Source organism: Podarcis liolepis, assembly GCF_965112155.1.
Source record: "Podarcis liolepis genome assembly, chromosome: 2".
NCBI classification, from domain to species: domain Eukaryota; kingdom Metazoa; phylum Chordata; class Lepidosauria; order Squamata; family Lacertidae; genus Podarcis; species Podarcis liolepis.
The window spans coordinates 29917876-29938582 of record NC_139555.1 but is presented as its reverse complement, the minus strand read 5'-3'; the positions used below and the strand labels follow the sequence as shown (position 1 = coordinate 29938582).

General features: G+C 41.6%; 2 protein-coding genes across 3 annotated transcripts in view; both read left to right on the top strand.

Annotated features, from left to right (window-relative positions):
* Positions 1–14536, top strand: part of LOC310700373 (E3 ubiquitin-protein ligase RNF213-like) — a 97207-nt gene extending 82671 nt beyond the window's left edge. The window contains exons 50-66 of the mRNA XM_083489728.1: positions 107–349; positions 1923–2004; positions 2651–2685; positions 2957–3051; positions 3445–3604; positions 3912–4092; positions 5760–5848; positions 7845–8096; positions 9036–9168; positions 9592–9672; positions 10190–10370; positions 10500–10701; positions 10830–10907; positions 11175–11372; positions 12142–12231; positions 12347–12525; positions 13170–14536. Coding sequence (XP_083345854.1) covers positions 107–349; positions 1923–2004; positions 2651–2685; positions 2957–3051; positions 3445–3604; positions 3912–4092; positions 5760–5848; positions 7845–8096; positions 9036–9168; positions 9592–9672; positions 10190–10370; positions 10500–10701; positions 10830–10907; positions 11175–11372; positions 12142–12231; positions 12347–12525; positions 13170–13323 — 2433 coding nt within the window. The 3' untranslated portion in view covers positions 13324–14536. The remainder of the gene's footprint in view (positions 1–106; positions 350–1922; positions 2005–2650; positions 2686–2956; positions 3052–3444; positions 3605–3911; positions 4093–5759; positions 5849–7844; positions 8097–9035; positions 9169–9591; positions 9673–10189; positions 10371–10499; positions 10702–10829; positions 10908–11174; positions 11373–12141; positions 12232–12346; positions 12526–13169) is intronic.
* A 2355-nt stretch (positions 14537–16891) lies between these two features.
* LOC310700372 (E3 ubiquitin-protein ligase RNF213-like) overlaps positions 16892–20707 on the top strand; it is a 90252-nt gene continuing 86436 nt past the window's right edge. The window contains exon 1 of one of the 2 annotated variants that reach the window (XM_083489727.1): positions 16892–17084. The gene's annotated coding sequence lies outside the window, so the exon portion shown is untranslated. The remainder of the gene's footprint in view (positions 17085–20707) is intronic. The other variant, XM_083489726.1, reaches the window with a different exon arrangement.

The following is a 20707-nucleotide window of genomic DNA, read 5'->3' as shown; positions in this document are numbered from 1 at the left end:
GCAAAGGCTGTAGTTTCCCCCAACTTTCATTTGAAAATCCATTGAAGTGAGTCTAGTTGACAAATCTCACCTTACTTTTTGTAAAATAATTTTCTTCTTATTTCAGCAACGTGATGTTATCAAGGAGTTCATCCAGAGCTCCAATGTTCTTCCTTCTCCAGAGCTGGAGAGATTTGCAGAATCTCTGATGGATAACCAACCCCCCTCACTGGCACTGAGCCCCCAAGATTCCAGCTGCAAGAGGGTAGTGATTGAAATGGCAATTCACACTGCTGCTCTCTTGCTGTCTGGCCAGAATCGAATCCTTGAACCTCTAAGGAATTTGGCATTCTCACCTCATACCATGCAGGTAAAGAAGTGAATCTTCCATTTTCCTTTGCAATTCCCATCAATTCCTGCACTCATTACTTCTTTACTTGCATTTCCCATTGTGTTATTTTGGAGGAACCGATGGTATGCAATGAGGTAACATTTCTAGATACCCTAAATGAATGTGCCTTAGAACAGTTGGCCATGAATCTTGAGTGGCGTCCTGGACCTGATGCAAAATGTAGGTGTTGTGGGAGATTGAGCATAGGCCTATTAAACTAAGCATGCATATAAATGGCCAATAGCCAAGATGAGCCAACGTGGTCACATTTGATTTCAAAAGAGGAAATTTCACCAAAATGAGGAGATTGGCTAAAAAAAAGAGGCTGAAAGGCAAAGTGATTTTAACTCACTCCAAAATTCTTGGGAGTTAGAAGCTCAACTGGATTATATACTGCATATCAGAAAAGGTACTATAAAGTAAGGTAAAAAGGTAAAGGACCCCTGGACAGTTAGGTCCAATCAAATTCAACTATGAGGTGCAGTGCTCATCTCCACTTTTCAGGCCGAGGGGGGTCAGCATTTGTCTGCAGACAGCTTTTCCAGGTCATTTGGCCAGCATGACTAAACTGTTTCTGGCACATGGAACAGCATGACGAGTGCCGGATCCATGGAAGCACCATTTACCTTCCCGCCACAACAGTACCTATTTATCTTCTCACATTGGTATGCTTTCGAACTGCTAGGTTGGCAGGAGCTGGGACAGGAGCTCACCCTATCACGCAGAGTCAAACTGCCAATGTTATCAGCATGAATAACGAGCAAATAAGCAATTAAGAGGCAAGAAGCTGCCTTTTTTTAAAAAAGGAAGGCTTGTTCAAATGAAGAGAACAAAAAGGAACACAAACATTGGCAAAAGCAAGTGCAAACAAGCCGACAGTAAAGGATGCTAAAAGAATTAAAGGAGCACATTGATAAAAACATTAAGATTGCATTCATGTGGCAGTTTATTCTACTTTCACAATGTTTCCCTAACTGTTAATTTCCACATTATATTTAAGTTTGCAAATTACATAAAAGCCACTTCAAGAATACAGTTCATTGTCTCCCTTGTCCTGTTTAAAAGACCATTAGATAAATTCATAGAGGACAAATCCATCAACAGTTACTAGCCATTTCTGTGGTTTACCTCCACTGTCAGATACAGTATTCCTTTTAACAGTTGCTGCTGGGAATCTCAGGTCGGCAGAGTGCAGCTGTTCTCATGTCCAGTTTGCAGACTTCCCACAGACATCTTTTTGGTCGCTGTAAGAACAGGATGCTGGACTAGATAGATCACTGGCCTGATCTTAAGTACTTATGTTTCTATTGGTGGCCAGCATGTTTTAGTGGTAGCCAACATTGGCTAGAGATGATGAGAGGTGCATTTCAGCAACATCTGTAGGACACAACATTGGCTACTCCTGTTTTAGTATCTCAAATGTGTCCTCCTTGGTTACTTGAACAAATGAGTGAGCTGTTAACAAGACCTCTGAATCAATTTGGTCATAGTCATAAGAAAATATTCCATTGTATGTTGTAGTAATATCGCTTTGATTCACCTCTCTCTGCAGAAAGCTTTTCTTCCAACAATGCCTGAAGACATAATTGCTCAAGCTAGGGAGTGTCTGAAAACAGAAAGATTAACCTGGTATAGTAAGTATCATGTTCAGTCTTGGGAGTGAGCTAGAGAGAGCTATTTTTACAGAGGTGTTTTCCAGAAAGTGAAAATTAAGGAACTTGAAAACTTGCTGCTTCCAGATATTCTTTAGTCAAATTATACTGTACTAGCCCATCTATCATATAAATAACATATCATTCCATACTATGGAAGGGATTGGGGAGTCAAGTTCAGAGGAATGGAAGAACCAACCAACCAACCAACCAACTAGCAAATGCATTTCAAGTAATATATTTTGATTACTTGCCTCAGACCACATAATGTACAATTTTGTTATGAGCAATTATAAAGACATTGGGTTTTATATACCAAGCCAATAGGCTCTTTACTTGTCATGCCCATCCTAGGTTTCAGCTTTAGCTGCTATCTGCATGGATATACAAAATATGAGAAAAAAGGATTCATTTTTTTTAGCAACTGTCCTCAGGCAGAGTGTAAATAATAAAATGGAGCAAGAGAAGGAGGGAGTGGGAACTATCTGTAAATTGGGGTATGGTTTTAAGTTATCCAACAACACATGGAGGGTAAGGGAAGACTGCCAGAGTGTAGCTTAGAGTGGCTCTGTGTTCCATTCACTGTACCATTATGCTGACTCTACTTTCCCCTCCCTCCTCAAATTAGCATGTCGAAATGGCCACCCCTGCGTTGTTGGAGAGGTAAGAGCTTTCACTAATCATGTCCTTGATCAAGTTTATCACCTTAACTACCATTTGTGCTGTATTTTGTCTGTATTTGTTTTCTCTTTGCATTATATCCTGCTTTAAGACTTCCTTGTAGGCAAACTAAATATGGGAGTTTTCACAGTTGCTTACACACTTGGAGAAGGGGAAACATATCTTGACCATGGGTCAGTTGGACTTCATGGTAAGCAGAGCCAAATAGGTTGAGCTACTTTGGTTGTAATGTTTGCTCTTGTCTTTCTTCCAGTGTGGTCTTCCTATGGAAACTGATCGATGTGTTGATTGTAATGAGCCAATCGGAGGTGACAACCACAAGGCATTGCCAGGATTTGAGAAAACTTTGTAGGTTTTTATTTCCAACTCTCGGAATTCTAATTAAATTATTGATTAATAAGTTTTCAATTAGTGTTATTTGCAAACCATGCCAGTATGTCCCTATAAGTTGAATCCTTGCCTTTTGTAACCTTAGATCGATCATCCCATGAGATAGCAATTACTGGCTCACACTGTCTGCAAATCATAGAGCTTAAATCTCTTTTTTTGTAGGAAGCATGCACTTTCACTATGCATTATACAATCAGAATAAGGGCCACTAACTGACGGCTGATTCAGGACTTTAAATTGTGCTCTTATTTCAAATTTCCTTTTCTGTGTATACTGTAATGTTTTACTGTTGCTATGGCCATTGGCTAATGTGAATAAAGTTTTATCTTATCTATGCATTATTCCATTCAGGCCTGAGCACGATAGGACACAAACTGGCCATATTCTTGGAGACCCTGAAAAAAGGGAAGGCAATATAGCCTCTGAGAGAGAGATGTCACCAGCTGTCTTAATTTTGATTCGCTTGCTCACTCATTTGGCATTACTTCTGGGAGCCACAGAAAATCCTCAGGTATTTTTAAAAGAAAACTATTGCCATACAATTCTACAGGATATGCATTGATGGGAGGGAGCTGATGAAGACTTATTCAGAACTGAGTTACTAGAAAAATCAAGTCTCCTCGGATTATGTAAGGGGAGATCATAGCAGATGTTAGTTCCCACAATTGCAGCCAAGAGTCTTTACTATAAAGATATGCAAAGATCACTTAATGGATTTGTACAAAAACTCAGGTTTTGTTTGACTGGTAGTCTGCATGCCTTGCTTACACACTTGCTTACACATTGATTGCTCTGAATATTGCATTCTGTTGTTGAAGTCCCTACTACAGATCATAAAGCCACCAGTTCAGGATCCAGTGAGCTTTCTCATGCAGCATATTCATAAGGACTTGGAGCAACTGAAGAATACTCTTGGGAAGAGTGTTGATGAAACCACCATTGTTGTCCATCTCATTCTTTGTAGCCTTCTCAAGGAGCCTCACCAACAGACAAGCCAATGTAAGGAGAGCAGCTTGCATCATGTGGCTGCTAACATAAATCAGTGATAAAACCCGCAGCATAGACTTCGGCATTGTATTTCAAAGGTGGTAGTGGCAGCAGCACACAGCTTTCTAAAATGGCCCAGTTTGCGTTATTTATTCTGTATTTTGCTGCAAAAGTCCCTTTCAGAGCTATGTAGGGTTAAATTGCAATATTGATTATGATAAAGCAAAGAATTATAGGATGTAGTAGTAATGAATGGTTGTATAGATACATTGCTTTTAAAAGCACCTTGTTTTTAAGACTATATTGTAGGAAGTGCTGCAAATAATCTTAAATGACTGCCCACTTTACATAGTTGCCCCAGTATGATCACATCTTGTGCAGGGGTTACGTTCTGGGGATGGCGTGTATATGCAAAAAGTGTGTACTTGAGCCACCCCCATGCGACCATCCTTAGCTTCTGGAGCAGGCATGCTGAGTGCTCCTTACCCCTTTTAAGCTCTCTGTCTTGCTCTCTGGGCTCTGGGATCATCATCATCATTATATTGCCATCTTCCAGACCTCTTGTGGAGGAGGCACATGAAGAAGGGCCTCAGATAATGATAGCAGGGTCCAGCTCAGTTTGTATGGTAAGAGGCAGTCACTGAGGTATTGCAGTCCTTTAAGGCTTTATAGGTCAAAACCAGCACTTTGAATTGAGCCCGGAAACTAACTAACAGCCAGTGCAGTTGGACCAGGATCAGTGTAATATGCTCAAACTGTCTTGCCCTGGTGAGCAACCTGGCTGCCAAATTCTGCAGCAGCTGAAGTTTCCAAACCATCTTCAGAGGCAGCCCTACGTATAATATGTTGCAGTAATCAACCTTGAGGTTGCCAGAGCATAGAGTACAGAAGTTAAGCTGTCCCTGTCCAGATAGGGGCACAGCTGGACCACCAGCCAAAGTTGAAGGGAGGCACTCCATACCACTGAGGCCACCTGAGCCTCAAGTGACAGCAAAGAATCCAGAAGTACCCCTAAGCTACATACCCACACCTTCAGAGGGAGTGTAACCCCAACAAGAGCAGGCAACTTCCCATCCATCTGGTCTAGGGAACAGCCCACTAACAGTGCCTCAGTCTCAATCTGGATTGAGCTTCAGTTTGTTGGCTCTCATTCAGTCTGTTACCAAGGCAACTCAATGGTCCAGCTCATCCACTGCCACACTTGCACATGTAAAGGAGTAGAGCTGTGTGGCATCAGCATCTTGCTGACAATATACCCCAAACCTCTGAATAACCCCACTCAGTGGTTTCATGTAGATGTTAAACACCAAAAAGAACAAAATTGAACCCTGAGGAACTCCACATTGAAGGCTCTACTTCCCTCCCCTCATGAGATCTCAGAGGCCATCCAACTTCCTGTCAGATCTCATGAGAGCATCTTAAAAGCTTGCACAAGAGCATCCCAGAGCCTGGTCAGCAAGGCAGAGAGCTTAAAGGCTCTTTCAGGTCCAGGAAAACCATGCACAAAGGGAGCTTTTAAATTCTCCGCCTTGTGTGCACTTAATTTGCACAAATTCAGCTGGCTGGCTTTCACCTGCACAAGGTTGAAATCACACAAGTTTTGCATGAAGGTATGATTGTACTGTAACTTCATGCTAGAAGAGAGAGGGGAATGACACACAATAAATGTTCTTTTACAGGGAGATCTGACAGTCTACTCTCTACGAAGCAGTACAGAAATGATTGGGAAGGAGTTGTTGCTCGAAATGTTGTTCTTCCAGAACTAAAGGTAAATAAAATTAAGTGCATCACTAACAGTACACTGATTTAATTATTGATCAATGGATCATATGTATTCCATTGCTAAGACATGTAACAGGTATACAGTACAATGATGTATGCCTATGACTACAGTGAAACACTGAACATGCATTTTACCTGTTAATGCAGAAGCATATCTGAATATGTAGAGAAGAAATATTGTGAGTGCTGAGTGTGATATGATTGGATCTACATCTCAAGGGAGACAATAACATTCAGCCAATGAAGTGCAAATAGGCATAATATTTTGGAAGAGATTACCATGCATGTTAGCAACATGAGAAACTCATTTTTTAAAAATCTGATTTAATGAAAGTATGCAGGACAAATGTAAATGAAACAGTATGCCCCTACTATATTAGTTGCACATGTAAAAATCCATGGCAATATTGTCCTTGGCATGTAAAACCTCTCCTGCCATGTTCCCCTTAAATTTCAAAACAGGGATCAAGGAGCTGTAAAGACCATCCCCCCTGCCCAAAGATCTAATAATGAACAGCCACTAACAATAATTGTCTCTCCTTCTTAAAATCTGTACCACATATGTGTACTTTTAAGGAGAAATGTTTCTCCAAATATTGTCATATATACATCTCCCAAGATAGATGCCCCAGTTGTGGTTTTGATTTTCAGGGCTCTTCTGCCCTCTGAGACCAAGCCATGTGTTGGAGAACATAATCTACTTTCAAGGTGATTTTGATACCTCTTTCATGGCACTCATCCATTGGCTCTGCCATCACTGGAGCTCTCTTCACTTAGCGCAATAAATTACTTTAACATGGATAAGGACTTCAGCTACACTTCCAATAAAACCTCTCTGTATTATTCCTTGCCTTCTTAAATGCCTTTCAAATGGAAGTTAAATTAGTGAATGCTAACACAGTTGCCAAACATAATTGCAGGTTATGGAACTGAGGCATTGATGCTAAATCTGCTCCAACCTAGCCAGTATTCTGTTTACTGGCAAACATATTTTTGGTGACTTTTAGAGAGCTGTATTGTTGGAGACTGACATGGAAAGGGTTTCTCAAATCCTTCCAAAAATAAGGAAAAGAAGGTCAGAACTTTTTATTGCTCCAGTAGAATCAGAAGTGATACCACTTCATCTTAAGAAGGGGCCTGCCCGATTGGTTCAATTAGGTTCTGTTTTTATATTTCTAAATAAAGTGAAACACAAAATCTCCAGTGTTATCTCCTTGGAGAAATCAGGCATTTTTAACAATTGAGCGATACCTTTGTTGGGACCAACCAAAATGTCACAAAAGTGTGGCAAGCTTTTGTGTTCTTCACAAAAATGATAAAGAGTTCTGGAAAACTGTGACATTTTGATGGGTCCCAAGAAAGGTATTGCTTAACTGTTGATTTTGGAATATATTCATAGTTAGTGGACACCCGTAAGCTGGAAGCTCTTTGTCCTTTAGAAATTCCACTATCACATAAAAAAGACTATTACAGTGGTACCTCAGGTTAAGTACTTAATTCGTTCCGGAGGTCCGTTCTTAACCTGAAACTGCTCTTAACCTGAAGCACCACTTTAGCTAATGGGGCCTCCCGCTGCTGCCGTGCCACCGGAGCACGATTTCTGTTCTCATCCTGAAGCAAAGTTCTTAACCCGAGGTACTATTTCTGGGTTAGCGGAGTCTGTAACCTGAAGCGTTATGTAACCTGAAGCATATGTAACCTGAGGTACCACTGTATTATTATTATAACACCAAATTTTACTTGTGCTATTCTGTTCTTTTTCATGGTATCCCTGGCAAGGGGGTACATTAATAATGTTTCATTTTACTACTTGCTTATTGAACAAAAAAATCAGTGAACTACCATATTTTTTTTACTTAAGAATATTTGTAAAACACAATGCCCTATTTATCAGAATGCCTGACATGGTGGGAGGCTTTTGTTTTCTTTTTAAGAAAGAGGCCACTTCTTATAATGACTCGCTTTCTTTTACACCCATGCAGTTTCTGGATAAAACACTTCTGGATGTGAATCAACAGATCAGTGAAGATAAGACAATGGCTTCCAACTTAATAGCAAAAATTATATATGACGACCCTGCAACCTTCCTGTCTGAACTACCCAGCAACAGCACTGTACACTGTTCCAGGATGTGGAGCTGCAGGAAAAAGATTTCAGTTGAGCACCTGGAGCATGTTGTCCAGCAGAAAGATGGCAAGGAAATGGTGCCCATCTTGTGGAAGTTTTTGCAAAAGGTGAGCATGTCTAGTTCTTTACCAGTGGCCCTTTCATGGGGTATATGAGTCAGAAACCAAAGCGCAGGCACTAAAGTGCAGGCTGCTCTTCATAATGAATGTGAGCTAATCTTCATAAATAAAGGAAGTAATACAATACACAGCCTTGCATCTTCCTTTCACTTTGATCTTAAGAACAGATGCTCTCCTGTCAACTACTTGTCAAAAGCTGATAAACTTCAAACAATGCAGGTGGTTTGACCTTTTTAAAATCATAGATAATTAATCTGTACTATTATTCTCACTCTGTACTATTATTCTCACTCAAATACTATTTTTACCTGTTCACTTGAGGCTCCTTAATGAGCACATTCTCCAAAGGTTTAACTAGCTAAATGATACATAAAAATAGGATTCTGGGGAGTTAGGAAAGGACTTGTATGGTACTGCACTATTACCTAATCAAAACTTCTCATTTACAACTAATGAGTGGAAAAAAATTATATGAGGGGGAGAAAGGTTGTCAAATTTTAATACACAGCCCTAAGATAAAAATGACTCCTTTCAAAAATTAATGTGATTTTGATCAATCCCGATTTCACCATTAAAATATAAATCACAATGGGGAAATTGATTAATTTGACAACCTTTGAGCATTCTTTTTGCTCAGTATAAAAGCTTCTATTTCACTTAACACTACTACTAACTAAAGTTTGTGTAAAATGTTCTATATATGTTCTTCAATACTTATTACATCAAGAAAATGTATGGCCTGTTCCATAACATATCTTGGAAATGCCTTTTCAAATTCAGCAAACTTCATACTTATCAAGTGGAAATGTAATCCTATTAAAAAACTGGCAGAAAGTAGAAAAAGTAATTCAATAAGTGTAGAGGAGGTTTAATTCAGGTATCTTCAACCTTTTCAGTCTGACTCGCCTTACTCTGCTTCATTTCTAGGAAGCTGAATTGAAGCTGGTGAAGTTTTTGCCAGAAATTCTGGCCCTGCAGAAAGACTTGGTGAAGAGCTTCCAGAACATTTCTGAGCTGGAATACCAAACAATTAGAGATTTCCTCAACAAGGCTTCACCAGGTGAGACTGCACTGCCATAGATCAAGTTAGCAAAGCATAAATAGCATTAAGGCAAGTGATTCACACCAAGTTTTAAACTTACAAAACAGCCCCAATGACAGGAGAATTTGTTGATTTGTGTACAGCATATCTATCACTCTATACCCATTGCATTCCTAAAGGAGAAAGTCAAATGGATTCCTGGGGAAACCATCACTTTTATGATTTTGGACATATTGTGTACAATCAAAGTACATGATATAGGCATAATGGACACAATAGAAGTACAATTAAGGATGCTGAACTAGATGACCCCTCCAGCAAGGCTGCTTTTAGATTCTAATTCTTTGTAACAGATCTAACTGTGCTTGAGGCACTCTTAGAAGGAGCTACAGAACTTCACAATCTTGACTTGCAGTTTGACTTGCAGTATGCTTTCTGCAGAATTCAAGAATCTTATGAAAAACAGAGTGAATATATTTCTGGATGTATGGAACAAGCTGAGATTATCCTTGGAAACCCACGGTAAATTGCCAGTTTACATTGTTAAATTTAATGTACTAAATGCATTCTGTTAGACTGGAAAATATGTTAGGAAAATGTGCATAATTTTTATACAGAGTTTTGCTTATAAAACTTCAAAAATGTAAATAGAAACAGAGCACACTGAACTTTTATCCACCGCTATCAACCAGATGAAGATCTGGTCTTATTTATTCATGGCAGGCCAAACTTTCCCTTTTATTTTTTAACTTTGAAAGAAACTCTCTAGCCTTATCTGTTGAGGTCTAAATAAACTATTCCTTCTAGTATTCTCTCCCTTTGCAATACTCGTTTCCCTTTAACATAGATTAATTGGTAGGATGTAACATGATCCATTTGTTCATCCAGAATGCCCAAGACTTGCTTCTGGCTTTCAGAAAGCATTGGAGTCAACAAATGATGATTTTTTTTTAAAGCCAGAAATGATCAAAAAGAAAAGGGGAGCACTCACCAGTGGTCTGAGCTTGTTGCTCAGTGATGTTTCCTTCCTCCATTGCAGGTGAAATTAAACTTCCCGAAGGTTATTGTGATACTGACTTAACCCTGGAAAGTGAGTTTGAGATCCTTCTGCCTCGCCGACGTGGCCTAGGCCTTTGTTCCACTGCCCTGGCTAGTTATCTCATTGGCCTACACAATGACTTTGTCTATGCCGTAGAAGGATATACAACAGATGCCATAAGGTATGCCTGTGTATGCATCAGTTAGAATCCACACTTCTTCTTGCAATGTGACAGATAGCCTTATCTGTTGCTAAATCAGCAGTAGAGCAAGATTTCTCATTCTTGTGCTCCCCCTCCCCTTCTAAACAGATACTCTGTCAGCCCTGCTGAAGTGACAGATCTACATGTGATCGCTTACAATGTGGAGAGGGACTTGATCCCATTGATCCTGTCCAACTGCCAATATAGCATGAAGAAAGGAGGGGAGGCCCTCCAGGAATTCGATCTGGAAAAAATTGAGCAGCAACTTGCTAGTAGATTCCTACAGGGGAAGCCCTTAATCACATTGAAAGTATGTATAAAATGATCGTGATGCTGCCACTTAGCTTTCTTGGTGCCTGTAAGATCCATCTCTCATCCCAGAGAATGTTATTGCAAAGCTCTGCTCACTGGCATATTTTCTGCTTTCTTCCCTAACAGGGTATACCAACCCTGGTGTACAGACATGAGCAAAACTATGAGCATCTCTTCAATGATATCAACAGTAAGCTGAGCCAGGTACGCTTCTGAGATGAGCTTCATGGTAAAGAGATAAGGGAGACTCTGGATTTGAACCCGTGTCCTCCTGATCCTAGTCCAACACTATACTATATTTGCTCTCTGGAGACTGAACATGAAGTTATGACAGCCTATGCTGCATTTGGCTGTTTTATAATTGTTTCATATCCTGTAGGGTTGCCTGCATTGCATGCTCATCTTTTCTTTAAAGCAAAAGGAAGCAGTGATGAATGTATTCTGGTGGATTTTTGTTCCCTTGAATTACAGATTTCTCTTCCAAATTCCACAACTGGCATGATCAGTGGGAAGTTGCTATCCTACAGTGACATCTGTGAAGCGCTGTCTGTCACCGAAATAACCTTAGGATTCCTGGCTAAGGCTGGAGGAGACTCAAAGATGACTTTGACTGAATATGTTGAAGATATCCTGCAAATGGGCAGTCAGACAAATGACCACGTGCTGAAGGTGAGTGCAGGGGATCAGGGCCTTAACTTGTCTTTATGGGGTAAGTGTAAACCAGGCTAGACTAAAATAATAAATATATCACTTGCCCCCAGTTCAAGGAAGGCAGCTACCATTCTCCCTACCCCATATTCTTCATAATTTATCTTTGCTCCTCAGGTAGGAGTGACTGCAGGCACATGTTCTCATGTAGCCCTTTGCAGTCCCCTAGAACAGCTTAGTGCAGCCAGTGTTGAGACACATTTAATTAAAAGAGGCTTACAGTATGGCAAGAGTTGGGAATATGCCCAGCCCTTCTTGCCATTCTTAGAAGGATGTGTGCTGGGGATGATGATGAGCAATGGTCAACTTTCAGTACGAGTTCTGCATTCAGTCCCTACTCTTGCACAAGTGATGCAGGAGAGTGCACTGCAAGTGATGGGACTTATTTTATTGAATCATTCTTGTTACTTAGTTGATTTTTTTTCTCATCAAGATTGCTTCAGTTACCTGGTTCTTGCCAGTTTCCCTGCTTATAGTTATGGCGGGTTAGTTGTATTAGTCTGCTACAGTGGAAAAATGCATAAAATCAAGTGCCCTATGACAGCCTAAATACTAATGTACTGAATTTGTAAATCAGGTGCCACAAAACTTGTTTTTGCTTATGTTCTTATATATGGGTTCTTTTAAGCTTCCCCATCCCAGTTTTAAATTTGTCTTTCATAGCTTTTGTAAACCTAGTTCTGACTTGTAACTCTCTTTCAAAAAACAGATGTTTGTGTGTTTCTTTCAGGCACTGAGCCAGTGTCACCTCGAGCACACCATTGCACTGTGGCAGCTCCTTTCGTGCTATAAATCCGAACAGCTGCTGCATCTGAAAAGGGTAGGAAGGACAAAGTGGGGGAAAGTGTGTGATACCTTGATGATTCATTTCTCTGTTTCCCCCTCTGCTCCTAACAGTGCTGTTGTGTCTCTCTTCCTTACCATCTACCTTCCAGGATCCCTTCACAGAGGTTGGTGCAGCCTATAAAGAGGAGCTCACTGCAGAGAACACAGAACTCCTCAATGCCTTCCTTATGCAGGCTGGGCTGGGGTCCTTCCTTCAAGAGTTGCACGAAATGATCATCCTGAAGCTCAAACATCCCAAAGCTCAGGAAGAGTTCAATCCCAAGTGGAGGTAAGAGCCTGTCAAGCCCAATCTTTGCATATTTTCTTCATCACCTAAATCTGGGGTCGGCAACCCGCAGCTCTGGAGCTGCATGTGGCTCGTTTACACATTTGCCGCGGCTCCGGGACGGATACTAGCGAGGGGAGGAGGTGCATTGTGCACACCGACACTCCCCACTGTGGCGGGCGCTGTACTGGCTGTGACGTCGCATGGGGGCGGTGCGTGCGTTAGTCACGCATCGTCCCGACGTCACCTTCCCGCCTGCTGTCAGATCGGAGGGCAGAGGCGCGCATGCAGGTCTACAACTGCGAGGAGGAAGATGACATCCTTGTTTTGGACCCCCGGTAGGCCAGCCATGGATAAAGGCAAGAAAAGAAAAATTTATGAAGAAAACAGTGTTTAATGATACATGGACAGAATCATTTGCATTCTCTACTGGAAACAATATATGCAGTGTTATACTTGTTTTAAATGTCGCAATGGTTTTGTGGCTCCCAGTTTTTTTTCCTTCGGAAACAGGTCCGTGGCTCTTTTTGTCTTAAAGGTTGCAGACCCCTGACCTAAATGTAGCTCTTTTTGTGCTCGTGAACAGTGCCATGTACTGCAGAATAGCTGATTATACTTTGTGCTCACTCTCTTTCTCTATTTCCCAGCCTTAGGGACACACTTATTTCATACCTCGAAAGGAAAGGGAGCAACATTTTAGAAGAACTAGAGGATACATTCCCAGAAGAGATCCCGCTCTCCCAGTGTATCGCTGCCTGGAAAGTGGCTGCCGCTGTGAAACGAGAACGAAGACTGGGTTAATGCAGCAGCATCAATGGCAGACAGTGCATCCTCTCTTCTTGCCCAACCAACTTTTTAGAAAAAAATTACTGAAGAGCAAAGTACTGGATTTTTAGGTCTTGCTTTCCTTGCACTAAGCAAAGAAGAAGAAAAAAAAACACACACACACAACAAAACCCCAAAAAACAAAACTAAAGGAGATCCTAACTGAAAGTGTAATTGCACATTATTAGGAATAATTACTGCTTCAGAAGCTGAAGGAAACATCTACCCTCCCTACAACTAACTACAGTGGTACTTCAGGTTAAGTACTTAATTCGTTCCGGAAGTCCATACTTAATCTGAAACTGTTCTTAACCTGAAGCACCACTTTAGCTAATGGGGCCTCCCGCTGCCACTGTGCCACAGGAACATGATTTCAATTCTCAATCTGAAGCAAAGTTCTTAACCTGAAGCACTATTTCTGGGTTAGCGGAGTCTGTAACCTGAAGCATATGTAACCTGAAGCGTATGTAACCCGAGGTACCACTGTATACATTTTCCCCATATAAAATGCAAGTTAGTGATTCAATCACATTCAAATAATAGGGTAGAAAAAGCAATTGGATTCAATAGCCAGAACTAGATGTGTAGTGTCACAGGCCGCTGGGTCAGAGGCAATGAACTAATCCTCCTTCTCTCAGGTATTTTACTCTGTGCAATGGTGTTCACACTTTGGCAAGAAATGAATTAGCAACGGCTGAAGTACACCGATGGGTGTGAAGCTGATTTCAGAGACGATGCATCAAACAGTTTTTTATAAGCATTTTATAAAGAAGTACAGGATACATATTTTGGGTAACGTGAACACATTAGAAGCCCAGCACTGGAAACTATAAGTACACAGTTAAATGAGTGTGAACATGGCCTAAGTTATGTCAGTGCTTAGCCAAGGAAATAGTTCAGGTAGCTGCCTTAAAAGCAATTCAGTTGAATCTGATGTGAAGACAACAAACCTCACACTTCTTCTACACATCGTTAATGAGTAAGCAATACTCATGGTCTGCTTCAGAGTTGTGCTTACACAATGCATTGGCTAAAGTGATGTCATTAGCAGTGGTGTTCCAATTCATTGTGCTAACAGAGCAGTAGACTTGGAATCCTACTATGGATGAGCCCATGGTCAGTTTTCACCAATGTATAAGAGCTCTATTGCTGCTCACTCCATTTAATAAACCAAATGTTTGCTACAAAAGGCGTCCATTGCATTAACAATGACTTTTATTTATGTGCTATAGTAGGGAAATGCTGGATTATTTAAATTCTGGTTGAGAAAATACCGTATTTTTCGCTCTGTAACACGCACCCGACCATAACACGCACATAGTTTTTAGAGGAGGAAAATCCATAGGCATGGCACCCGTAGGCATTCCTTACTTTCTAGGAGGAAAAAAGTGAGTGTTATGGTGCAAAAAATACGGTAATCTTTAAACCAAACTATTTGGGGATGGGGGTTGAATTGTTTCAACCATAAATGAGCTGTATTCAATAGGTGCAGGCACCCTTACCCAGTCCTGCAGAAAATTGTTTCTTGATACAGAAGTATGTACACCAGGGGTCAGCAAACTTTTTCAGCAGGGGGGCGGTCCACTGTCCCTTAGACCTTGTGCAGAGCCGACTATATTTTGAAAGAAAGAAAAATGAACGAATTCCTATGCTCCACAAATAACCCAGAGATGCATTTTAAATACAAGGAGACATTCTACTCATGTAAAAACACGCTGATTCCTGGACCGTCCACGGGCCGGATTTAGAAGGTGATTGGGCGGGATCCGGCCCCCCAGGCCTTAGTTTGCTTACCCATGGATGTATACACGTCATTCTTCCTGGAACTGACAGAACCATTCAGCAGACTTCTCTTTTTAAATGATCGCAAACAAAGGTTTACTGCAAGGCATTCAACAAAGGGGTAGGTGTGCAATGTCCCACATTAAGTGACTGCTTGTTCTCTGTTCAACATTAAAAGGCCAACACATGGACCGTGGTTCCATGAACATGTTTTTTCTTTTTTGGAGGGGGTTGTACCTAATGCTTATTGCCATTATGTGGATGGCCTGTGACTTTTTGCACCTTTCTCTATAAACATCCTTCCCCTATGCATAGTCAGAAACACAGATTTTCTTGATTGGTTCATTTGGTTATCATTCTAGAACAGGCTCCTAGAGCTCTTTAGAAAGTTTAATTGCTCCAGAGAAGCCTGTGTGAGGGCAGGTGATCTACAATCTGCCATTTCACAACAGCAATTTATTAAGACAACTTGAGTGTTACATAAATCCATAGGAGACATAAACTCCATTCTCCTTAAAATGTCCTTCTCAAGCACAATAATGCACTAGAAGGACGAAAAGAAGCCAGACCTCCAGCCACCCTGTGTGTGTGCATAAATGTGCATTTAAAGAGTACTCATTTTAAGTATAACTCTAGAAGTGTAAACATTTCCAAGAAGACTCAACCCACAGTCCTAATGTATTTGAACACTTGCAGAACAAAACATTAATTTTGCTTTCTATTCTGGTAGGCCTGTCTTTGAAAATCATGCCTCCCAGACACACACAGCTCTAGATTTTTCCTAAAACCACAATTTCCCCAGACAATTTGTACTTTTTAAATCAGATTTATTATTCATTCTTGATCACAAGAGTTGTAATTTAAACCTGGCAGCTCGTCTTTTGCCTGTTATTAACAGCAGCACAGTAAAAAAAAAAATAATGCTCATGCCATTTCTTGCATACAAGAAGTGTGCATGCACACGAAAGCTCATACCAAGAACTAACTTAGTTGGTCTTTAAGGTGCTACTGGAAGGATTTTTTTTATTTATATAATAAATAAATTAGGGTAGCCAGGTTGCAACCTGAAGATTTCCGGTTGCAAACAAGACTGCCCAGCTTATGCCGAATAACGATTTTCCTCAACAGGTTCACAGGGGGGTTATGGGTTCAAACCCCACATTGGGTGAAAGATTCCTGCATTGCTGGGGGGTTGGACTAGATGAACCTCGCGGTCCCTTCCAATTCTGGTGGCTGGTGGTGCAACTCAGGTCTGACATCTAGCCTGAACCCGCCTAAGAAAGTCAAAGGTTCAGGATGCATAGCTAGTTACTCTCCTAATTAAGAACCAAAGGCCTGGCCATATAATAATATTTTTGTCCGGCACCTAGGATGGATGTGGGGGGGGGGGGAGATCACGATGTTTTGACTCGAAGCTCTATATTATGATGCCTCTGCATACAGGATCTTGGGAATCGTGTTGCGAGAGGAGGCTTCCCACCGACAGCTGTGAAAACAAGGTGCTGGACCACACGGGCCTTCGGCCTGAATCCGGCAGACCCCTTCCTTACGTTCTTCCGTAGCTCTGGGCTGCGTCAAAAGGTGTTTGCCGATGGATGGGGATATTCGGAGGTGACCCGTTGTCCCTTCCCCCGTTCTGCCGGTTTGGAACGAAGCCAAGCCCTGCCCTTAGATTTCTCGCGGCCATCGGGAATTCCCCGTTTCCGGCTACAGCCGGGAGGGAGGGACGGACGGAGCGGCGAGGCTGAGCGGTGGTGGGTGGGGTGGCGCTCGGAAACGAAACTATGCGCATCCTCCAATAAGAAGAAGCCGAGCGGCGAGGGGGAAAGCGAAACTTTGCCGGCTTGCCTTGCCTTGTTCAGCTGCTGGTGCGTCAGAGAGGAGCGGGCTTCGCAGGAGCGGGGAAGCCTCCTTTCTGCTGAGCTGCGGGGTAGCCATTGCGGAGTTAAGCCGAGGTGAGTAACACGAAGGTGGCAGGTGTCGCCTAGGGAAGCAACCTGGCCGGCTTCGCGGCGTGACCCGTTAAAACCTTTTGCAGGCACCTAGGATAGAAACCTCTGCTCGCTTCCAAGCGGGGAAGGGGGGATGGTTTTTGCTGTCGCTTCTGCTAAACTTCTTGCAAGCTCGGGGTGAGGGGACACGTTTTTGTGTTCTTTTGCCCGTTTGCTTTTTCCCCCGGCCGTGGGTGGCGGCGGCACCTGACCTGCGTGGATATTAAACGGAGTGGAACTGCAAAGGGGAGTGGGGCACGGTTTGTTACATCTCTTACACAGTGGTACCTCGGGTTACATACGTTTCAGGTTACATACGCTTCCGCTAACCCAGAAATAGTACCTCGGGTTAAGAACTTTGCTTCAGGATGAGAACAGAAATCGTGCAGCGGCAGCAGGAGGCCCCATTAGCTAAAGTGCTTCAGGTTAAGAACAGTTTCAGGTTAAGAACAGACCTCCAGAACGAATTAAGTACTTAACCCGAGGTACCACTGTATATAGGACAGTTTGCAAAGTTGGGCGAGGAGGGGCGGGTAGCTTTCCTGGGTCTCCGCTATTGCCCTCGCTATTGAGGTGTGCTGTTGGTTTTACGGCGGTGGGAAGACGAAGAGGTCCCCACCTTTGCCCTGATGATACTGCGAATTTAAGCAAAGCGGCAGACCCTCCAAAGTCCGCTTCGTTGCTTTTGGGCTGCGGGGTCATGCGCCCCTCGTCGACTTTCTGTTTCACTTCCGTGAGCAGACGCTGGGCCTTCTGAACTTTCCTTTTTTATTTTTAAATAAATAATGTTGATGGCATGCTCTTGCCGGAGACAATCTCCTGGATCTGGCAAGGATTCAATGGCTGGAATGGTCAACTTCTTGATAATGGCCTAAGTATGGGCCGTAAAGGTAAGAAAGGCAGTGGCTGTGTACCAGGGGGCAAATAGGTGGGGCCCCTCCCTCAGCTGGCTGTGATAGCTAAGCGAAAGCCCTAGGTTTGTTTGGTTTTTTTGAAAGAGTGAAATTTGTTCCAATTTGTGTGGTAAAAATAGTAATTTGCTGGAAACCAGCGAATAATGCATTGCAAACATATAAAGAAGGTAATCTCTATGAATTCTGGGGTTTGTAGAACAAGCTGCATCTACCAGTTGTAGGTGGGCTGGAGACAGAGACTGATCACCCGTTATATTTGCATAGTGGCTGCTGATTGGGCTGTTGCACTATCTGGCCCCGGGCCTGGAGTCCAGGGGTTGTGTGTGCTGAAGTGAAAGCTTTTGTATCTCTCTCTCTCTCACTACAGTACAGTATTAGATATGGGGAAGAGCTGAGGCAAAATTTACAGACCTTTTGCACTCTTCTCTTTCCTATTTCAGTTAGTAGTGTCCAAGCTATCTCAACATGTATGTTGCCAAGAGGCTATTTTGACTCCAATATTCTAGTTTTAAAATGGCAGCCGTCTCCAAGTGCCCAGTGGGGGGGTGGGCCTTGTGCCTTGCCACCCTTCAGTGGGTTTTCGTGACACGTTCCCCAATCCTCTAACAGTTGCATGTCATAGACAGAAGTTAAGTGGGTGTAAGTGCCGCTTTGTCTCTTTGCTGCGGAAGGACGGCTTCTGCCAGGAGATTTTGAGGTGTGATCCTTTTGGGAAGCCGTATAAATAAATAAATTCCAGAGGTGTTGTGAGGTGACAAGATCTTCCTGTCCTCGGCACCTTGTCTCAAGTGGAGGAGTCTGAGGAATGGAGCCAACTTTGTCTTTTCCCATCACCAGTGTAGGTGGAATCGTGAGGCAACAATTTGTGTTTGGCCTCCTCAGAATAAATAAATACATACATATACACACATATGTTCCTTTGCTGTTAAGGATTTGTAAGCCAAACTGCTATGACCTTAATGCACATAAGTAGCTGTACAAATAAGTTGCATTGTATTTAGCAAAATATCAGGCAGTGAAAGAGAAAACCGATGGGAGATTACACTTGAATTGGGCCTTGCTGATTCAGTGAGACCATTGTGGGTTGGTAGTTCAATACAAAAGCACTCTCCTGGTCAGTGATAAATTGTGGATAATGGAGTACAATACTGACATAAAGTTTAGCAGTAACGCAGTATAAGCTTTGAAATCTTCATAACTGCATTGTGTTATCTCACAGTGTTTATGTGGTGGACAGGAGAAATGGTTCTTGTGTGATTTAAGACAGGCTGCAGTTTCTCTTTGGTTAGTTACTTATAGGTGAAGGGGAAAGTGTCTTTGTATATGTTCAAAGAAACCTTTATCTTACCTAGATGTAAATGTAAATACTGTAATTATGACCAGAGATAGGTTGGGGGTGATGCTAAATGGGCACACTAAAAAGAACAGGGATGGACCTACAAGAAGAATAGTACCTGCAAGAGAGACTTTAAATCACTGCTCCTGCTAACCGGTTTTGAGGAAGAAACAGCATGGGTGAGAAGACCACTTACTACTAGCTTTGATTAGTTGCACACTTTGTAGTATTAAAGTGTAGGTAAACTGAAGGCAGAAACTGAGCAAGAGATGTGGTAAATGCCCATCACCACTACTTAAAGCAATATACATATACCATACTGCACAACCACTACCAAAATAAATGTTTAGCTCAAAATACTGACATGCTTAGACACCAAACTACCTGAAGGAGAATCTCCACCCCATCATTCAGCCCAGACACCAGGGTGGATTTGATTTAAATCAAATCGATTTAAATCACTAGTCAGTAAGACTTGATTTTATTTTATTTTATTTTTAAAGAAAGACTCGTTCTTGCTGGTATAATCTTAATATTTACAAACAAAGGAAGCTTTCATTTTTGGAATAATAAATTTTCAGAGTAGTTTTTACAGTTATATCAAAAATTACTGATTTGGTTATACTATTAGAAATACATAGACAGATACTTATGAAATTATTGTGAGGTTTAATAAGTTAACTGTTTATATTTGGACAACTTTTCTTCTGTACTTTATTGGAAAGAGAAAAACAATCATTTTCTTAACAACAATTTAAACAATTTATTTAACTAACTCAATAACATTATAGCATATGTATCCATGTTTGTTAACTGTTGTGGTTAAACATTGTTTTTTCCCGAAAAACGTAGACTGAGCTTTAGCACACATGAAAAACTTAAAACAAATCCTTATTTCCCGATGAATAGCCGTTGGACTATAATGTAACTTAAATAGAAAACTATCTTTAGAAAGATTTTTCCTCCAAAAGCATTTTATTTTAAAAATCCGATTTAAATTTGAAAAAATCAGATTTTTTAAAATAAAAAAAATCTTTCATTTTTATCCATCCTGCTGGACACTGAGATCCAGCTCCGAGGGCCTTCTGGCAGTTCCCTCACTGCAAGAAGTGAAGTTACAGGGAACCAGGCAGAGGGCCTTCTTGGTAGTGGCACCCGCCCTATGGAACACCCTCCTATCAGGTGCCAAGGAAATAAACAACTATCTGACTTTTAGAAGACATCTGAAGGCAGCCCTGTTTAGGGAAGTTTTTTATGTTTTAAGGTTTATTGTTTTTTTAATATTCTGTTGGGAACCGCCCAGAGTGGCTAAGGAGGTCCGGTCAGATGAGTGGGGT